Consider the following 7,479-nt stretch of genomic DNA (forward strand, 5'->3'; position numbering starts at 1 on the left):
TTGAAGTTTCTTTTGAGAGATGTTCAGAATAAAACAAATGGCACCAGAAAGTTGGGACAGTAACATGAAGAAAACCTTTAACAATAAAAGGATTCATAGACAATCACAAAGATTAAAGTTAAATAATGTCCATTATAAAGGACGGCAAAAGTTTTCATCAGTCTGATAAAAAACAATCGAAAGATAACAAGTATCATTAAAACAACACGTGAGACAACCCACTTTAATTAAAATCATGCAACATGCATGATTAAATCTTTATCAAAGAGACAGATGCTGTTGTTTTTTTTAAACAGTAGAAAAGCTGTTACATATGGAAGCCCATTTGTGCCACTTGAAAAAAAGGTTTTTTTGATTAATTGCGAGATAATATCTCACAATTCTGACTTATTATCTCACAATTCTGAGTTACTATCTCGCAATTCTGACTTATTATCTCACAAATCTGAGTTACTATCTCGCAATTCTGATTTATTATCTCACAATTCTGACTTATTATCTCACAATTCTGAGTTACTGTCTCGCAATTCTGACTTATTATCTCACAATTCTGAGTTACTATCTTGCAATTCTGAGACTTTACGTTACGAAATGCATTGCCCCTACCCCACATGGTTATGGAAGCCTGTTTGTGGCACTTGGAAAAAAATGTTTTTTGATTAATTGCGAGATAGTATGTCGCAATTCTAAGATAGTATTATTTCGCCTGCGCCAGAGATGGTTCCTTGCCAAAGTTCTTTGTAAAGTTCGGAGGCTTATTTCAATGTCATGCTCCTCATGTAATAGTGTCCGAATCTCACTGTTTGTGAAACCACGCTGAAAATAGCTTTCAATGATCGAATCCATGGAATGACCATGTGGGGTAGGGGACAATGCATTTCGTAACATAAAGTATCTCAGAATTGCAAGATAGTAACTCAGAATTGTGAGATAATAAGTCAGAATTGTGAGATAATAAGTCAGAATTGTGAGATAATAAGTCAGAATTGCGAGATAGTAACTCAGAATTGTGAGATAATAAGTCAGAATTGTGAGATAGTAACTCAGAATTGTGAGATAATAAGTCAGAATTGTGAGATAACTCAGAATTGCGAGATAGTAACTCAGAATTGTGAGATAATAAGTCAGAATTGAGATAGTAACTCAGAATTGTGAGAAAATAAGTCCGAATTGTGAGATAATAAGTCAGAATTGCGAGATAGTAACTCAGAATTGTGAGATAATAAGTCAGAATTGTGAGATAATAACTCAGAACTGCGAGATAGTAACTTAGAATTGTGAGATAATAAGTCAGAATTGTGAGATAGTAACTCAGAATTGTGAGATAATAAGTCAGAAATGCAAGATAATAAGTCAGAATTGCAAGATACTATATCACTATTAATCAAAAAACCTTTTTTTCAAGTGGCACAAACAGGCTTCCATAGTTACAGTGGGAGTAAACCTTTAAATTATAAAAGTATATTTGACTCATCATCAAACTGTCCAAATGAAAGACAATTAAAATATTTGACCAAAATGATCAACACCAGCTGCAATAATAATATGTGCCGAAACACAATAATATCTTCAAGTACAAGTTATTTAATGCAACGTGACTGAGGAGACAGTCAGTTTTACTGTTATCTCCTCAGGAAATGATCTGAGAGAAGAACACGTGGTTCAAAGTCAAAGGATCAAAGACGTCATTTAAGTTCGTCTGCTGCCAGCGTCAGGCTGTAGGTGTGTGCCACGGCCTCCAGAGGGCGCACTCCTGTTTGCTGCTGCTGTGGACTGTGGAGCTCAGAAGAGAGAAGTCAGCCTCTGTCAGCTTCTTCTCAGAGGAAGACTGCAGGTGTGGAAGTTCTTCAGCAGTCTTCTCTGGGACTATGTCTGCACCTCGGCCTCGGACAGGAGTTGCGCCACCTCTTGGACACACCTGGAGTAGCCCTGATGGACAGCTGCTGAGTCCACAGCTTGATTCTGCTGCTGCAGTCGTCTCAGGAAGCAAACTGTCATCTCCAGGATGTCTGCTTTCTCCAGCTTGGAGTCTGGCTGCTGTCTGAGGAACTCTGGACCCAGGAGAGACTTGAGCTGCTCGATGCTGCTGTTGATTCGCTCTCTGCGCAACTTCTCCACCACAGGCTTTCTCAGCTGCACACAGAACAACAGAGGCATGAAGAAAGCCTTCTTCTACAGTCTAGTGTCAGCAGCAAAAGGACAAATCCTGATGCATGACGTCTAAATGTGCACGAGTGTCCAGTTTACCTTGTGGCTCAGAGTCAGATGCTCCTGAGAATTGCTCGTTGCTGCAGTGATTGTTGGTGTCATGTCTGGATCTGTGAGCTGCAGAGCTTCTGCACAGACAATCTGATCTCTGCTGCTTCATCCCTCCTATTTATACTCACTGATCTACATATGAATGTGTGGGTCTGGGTCTGGATGCAGGTTCTCACACTGTCAGCCAATCACAGAGCTCTGGGAGACAATGAGAGATGCTGAATGATGATTGGCCGGATAATGATGGACATCTCTCAGGGGAGCAGGTGGACCACTGTGATGGAGGACTGCACAAGTTAGATGTTTATTTAGTGATTCAGATGAAAGTTTAAGAATATTTCAAATAAATGTCTCCTCATAATGTGAGTTTGTCCGTGATTAATGAGTGTGTGAATGATTTGTAGAATATCTGGTGTGACATTGAGGTGATGTTGGAATGAGCTCAGACATGTTGTCCAGATGCAGCAGATGTTTTTCTGTGACTTTCCCACACTGAGTCCTGAAGTCCTGACAGATGCAACACACCCACAGAGGCTGATGTCACCAACCATCTGGAGGGAAAGCACGCCATTGGCTGCTGTGGATTTATTCACTCACACACACAGTGAAAAGTTGGATGAAATCCTGTCGTCACGTCACACTTTTCTCACACACAGAGCTGTGGGTCGTGTTAAATGATGGTTCACCGCACACAAGCAGCTCCCAGCCATCGCCCCACACGTGCCAACAGCTTCACCACATTTACAACAAATTAGAAATAAAGAGAAGAAAATGATCATAGATTTAATTTCTACATAATGCATTGGAGGGCAAAAATCCCCCAAAGAAATTTGTTCTACAACATACAATTTAAATTGTGAAATAAAAAATAGAATATTGAGACACTATTTAGGAAAACAGAAAATAAAAAATTCAAACCTCAACTTAAACAGTCCCTAAACGTAAACAAAAGTTTACAAATAAATATATTTGACACTTTTATTGTGTACAAACACATTGTTTATTTAGATTTTTTTAAAAGGAAAATTTATACAATAAACTGAATTAATTTTTTTTTACACTTTGAGGACATGCCCCCTCCTCTTGAGGTCAGAGGTCAGGCTCTATTGTCCCACAGGGCTCTGTGCGTGACTTTGGTCTGCTTTCTCACACTCTGTCCTTTCAGTGGACAAACAATAGAAGTGTGTCTTATTTCATGTCACAGCAGTTTGAGAGAAACACAAACCCAAAAAGATCAGCAGCAGCTCAAATCTCACTTTTAACATTCACCTTCTTAAGAAATGCAACATTTACACCAAACATCATTTAAATTTTAATAATCAGATTTCACAAAAAAAAATTAATAATAATAAAAGATAAGAAAACAGCTGCTGAAGCCTCATGAAAGAAAATCAAATCTTAATTCAGTGAAAAGGTTCAGAAAAATACAACCAGGCACTGTTTGCAGTTAAATAAAGAACAAAAATATGTATGAAACATAAAACTGTCTTTACTGATATAATACTTGAAGCCATTTTCAACAACTTAACAGTGATATTTTTGTGTCTTTATTTGTTCTTCATGTTGAATTGCCAAAGGTTTTACACCGGATGCCCTTCCTGATGCAACAAGTTAGTGTATTTATTTCGTTTTTATATTTTGCAATACTCTGAAGAATTTATCTTACTAAAGCTGTCATTTTTGTTGTAACTTTATAATAAGTCGTGAATATTATTATTAAACTATCGACCTTTAAATAAAAAAAAACAGTAAATGCAGCTAATTACAGTTAAAATTATTCACTAATTTTAAAAATCAGGTAATTCTGAAAAGTGATGCTAAAACAGCACCAGTTCAAACTGTGTGTTGTAAAACTGGCAATTAAAAAAGTCGAGTGTGTGTGAAAACATAAAAATGTTTCATTAATAATAATCTGTTTGACATGATTTTAAGAGCATGACAGATATTATACACCTTAAACTTACATATTAGCAGTTTAATAAAATATAATTGTTCTCATGTTAGTCTGTCACGTGTTGCTTTTGCTTAACTTTTCTAAAATGTAATATTATTGTCTAAAACTGTAAGAAAGTGAAACATAAACTTGTCATGACTGATAATTTTATTCTGTGAACGTGAAATCAGATCAAACAAAGAAATGTTCAAGGAAAACAAATATTTCACCACTTACTCACTCATCTTCAACTGCTTACTCCATTTAAGGGTCACGGGGATCTGGAGCTGATCCCAGCAGGAATATTTCACCATAAAGCCTAAAACCTGCATTATTCTTACCTCATTTAAAAGTCATCAAATCAAACTTTCAATTTTGTTATAAACAATAATATTTACTTAAACTTTGCTCATACAAAGTAAATTATTTTGTTAAACAACTGAGTGTTTTAAACACAAAAAAAGTTTTATTTCCCTCAAATGTTTCCTGTTTTTTCACTGATTTCAACTCTGATTTCCTGTGTATATTATTTATTTGAATCTTGAAACTTGTGATTGAGTTGTGAAACAGTGTACAAATTTGTATCATCAAAGTCAAACTTTGTGAAAGCTGAACAAATAAAAAGTGAACACAAAACTCTTTCAATCATTTTGACTTGTTTATTAAAACAAAGGGATTAAAAAATCTCCACCTGGAGACAGACGTGATGATACATCACAACAACAGCGTGGACATTTGTCCAACACACGCTGGACTCAAAATGAGTTGAGGGACAAACGTCTTTACAAAAGACAGAAAGACATTCAACAATTCAAATGATATGATCAGGATCAAAGTCAAGATAAAAGGATAAAAATGCACAATCCTACAACAGATGAATGTTAACAAATCAAAGAAATTCAACAATTCAAATGAACTTAATGATTTCTTTATGACAAAGTCAACGGAGATCAAAGAGACCTTTGAACAGATCAGTTTAAGATCATCACAAAGTGAAGACAGCAGTTGAAACATTTTCATTCAAGGAAAAAACAACAACATTGATATGATCAGTAAATATATCAAAGTCTTTCGATAAAAGGATAAAAATACACAATCCTACAACAGATCAATGTCAACAAATCAAAGAGATTTAAAACAATGAGATCAAAGTCCATTAATGTCCACACAGGACAATTCAAATTATTGATCAACATGACCAGAAACAATCACATCATCATTTCATCATATCAGCTACAAAACAATGAAGCTGTTGTCAAAGACTTTTACATTTTAGTAAAGAATAAAGTCGTTTATGTTTCATTGATGCAACATGAACGTCAGATGTTCCCTTTCTTCATGTCAAAGACACTTTCAATGTTTCATCGTTTCCTTTGGAAACATTTTCCTCAACAATAAAATGTTGTGTTCAGATAAATGCAGTTAAAGAATTTTCTGTGCACACACAAAAGAACACGTGGTTCAAAGTCAAAGAATCAATGACGTCATGTCACTGTCTGCTGCCAGCTTCAAGCTGTAGGTGTGTGCCACGGCCTCCAGAGGGCGCTCTCCTGTTTGCTGCTGCTGTGGACTGTGGAGCTCAGAAGAGAGAAGTCAGCCTCTGTCAGCTTCTTCTCAGAGGAAGACTGCAGCTTGTGGAAGTTCTTCAGCAGTCTTCTCTGGGAATGTGTCTGCACCTCGGCCTCGGACAGGAATTGCGCCACCTCTTGGACACACCTGGAGTAGCCCTGATGGACAGCTGCTGAGTCCACAGCTTGATTCTGCTGCTGCAGTCGTCTCAGGAAGCAAACTGTCATCTCCAGGATGTCTGCTTTCTCCAGCTTGGAGTCTGGCTGCTGTCTGAGGAACTCTGGACCCAGGAGAGACTTGAGCTGCTCGATGCTGCTGTTGATTCGCTCTCTGCGCAACTTCTCCACCACAGGCTTTCTCAGCTGCACACAGAACAACAGAGGCATGAAGAAAACCTTCTTCTAGTCTAGTGTCAGCAGCAAAAGGACAAATCCTGATGCATGACGTCTAAATGTGCACGAGTGTCCAGTTTACCTTGTGGCTCAGAGTCAGATGCTCCTGAGAATTGCTCGTTGCTGCAGTGATTGTTGGTGTCATGTCTGGATCTGTGAGCTGCAGAGCTTCTGCACAGACAATCTGATCTCTGCTGCTTCATCCCTCCTATTTATACTCACTGATCTACATATGAATGTGTGGGTCTGGACGCAGGTTCTCACACTGTCAGCCAATCACAGAGCTCCGGGAGACAATGAGGGATGCTGAATGCTGTGATTGGCCGGATAATTATGGACATCTCTCAGGGGAGCAGGTGGACCACTGTGATGGAGGACTGCACAAGTTAGATGTTTATTTAGTGATTCAGATGAAAGTTTAAGAATATTTCAAATAAATGTCTCCTCATAATGTGAGTTTGTCCGTGATTAATGAGTGTGTGAATGATTTGTAGAATATCTGGTGTGACATTGAGGTGATGTTGGGATGAGCTCGGATATGTTGTCCAGATGCAGCAGATGTTTTTCTGTGACTTTCCCACACTGAGTCCTGAATGTTGTGGTCAGCACTCTACAATAGGAGCTTTAGTGACAGATGCAACACACACACAGAGGCTGACGTCATCAACCATCTGGAGGGAAAGCACGCCATTGGCTGCTGTGAATTTATTCACTCACACACACAGTGAAAAGTTGGATGAAATCCTGTCGTCACGTCACACTTTTCTCACACACAGAGCTGCGTGTCATGTTAAATGATGGTTCACCGCACACAAGCAGCTCCCAGCTGTCGCCCCACACATGCCAACAGCTTTGCCACATTTACAACAAATTAGAAATAAGGACAAGAAAATGATCATAGATTTAATTTCTACATAATGCATTGGAGGGCAAAAATCCCCCAAAGAAATTTGTTCTACAACATACAATTTAAATTGTGAAATAAAAAATACACATTTACAACAAATTAGAAATAAGGACAAGAAAATGATCATAAATTATATCGTAATGCATTTTTAGAGTAATTCAGAAGGAAAATTGTGTGTATGGTGTCACACATTTTCAATAAGTAAAATCTAGTGCATAAATGACTCAACTTACCCCAATGTTAAAATGTAAACCGCATTTATCATTATTAAATAAAATAAAAACAACATATTGTGATGGGTTTAGCAGGGGTGGTGGCCAAGTGGTTAATGCGCTTGGTTTCAGTGCGGAAGGTTACGGGTTCAAATCCCACCCCTGCCACATTTCTCCATGTAATGTGGAGTTGCGTCAGGAAGGGCA

At 38.0% G+C, this 7,479-nt stretch overlaps 1 protein-coding gene and 1 pseudogene across 1 annotated transcript; both read right to left on the minus strand.

Moving 5' to 3' along the window:
• Positions 1 to 1,711: 1,711 nt before the first annotated feature.
• Positions 1,712 to 2,384, minus strand: LOC117507710 (annotated as a pseudogene).
• Positions 2,385 to 5,648: 3,264 nt separating this feature from the next.
• Positions 5,649 to 6,358, minus strand: LOC117506382 (transcription factor HES-5-like). Its single transcript, XM_034165888.1, has 2 exons — positions 6,236 to 6,358; positions 5,649 to 6,123 (listed from the first exon to the last, which is right to left on the minus strand). Exons 1-2 carry the CDS (start codon positions 6,296 to 6,298, stop codon positions 5,701 to 5,703), a joined length of 486 nt encoding a protein of 161 aa, XP_034021779.1. The 5' UTR covers positions 6,299 to 6,358; the 3' UTR covers positions 5,649 to 5,700.
• Positions 6,359 to 7,479: the final 1,121 nt, after the last annotated feature.

The sequence above is a fragment of the Thalassophryne amazonica genome, chromosome 3, assembly GCF_902500255.1.
Source record: "Thalassophryne amazonica chromosome 3, fThaAma1.1, whole genome shotgun sequence".
NCBI classification, from domain to species: domain Eukaryota; kingdom Metazoa; phylum Chordata; class Actinopteri; order Batrachoidiformes; family Batrachoididae; genus Thalassophryne; species Thalassophryne amazonica.

What these genes read in the sequence shown, in the direction of transcription:
- LOC117506382 (XM_034165888.1), bottom strand. Translation starts at nt 6,298, where the DNA reads ATGACACCAACAATCACTGCAGCAACGAGCAATTCTCAGGAGCATCTG. An exon ending in ATCTGACTCTGAGCCACAAG is followed by an intron (nt 6,124 to 6,235) that starts GTAAACTGGACA and finishes TTCTGTGTGCAG; the next exon opens with CTGAGAAAGCCTGTGGTGGA.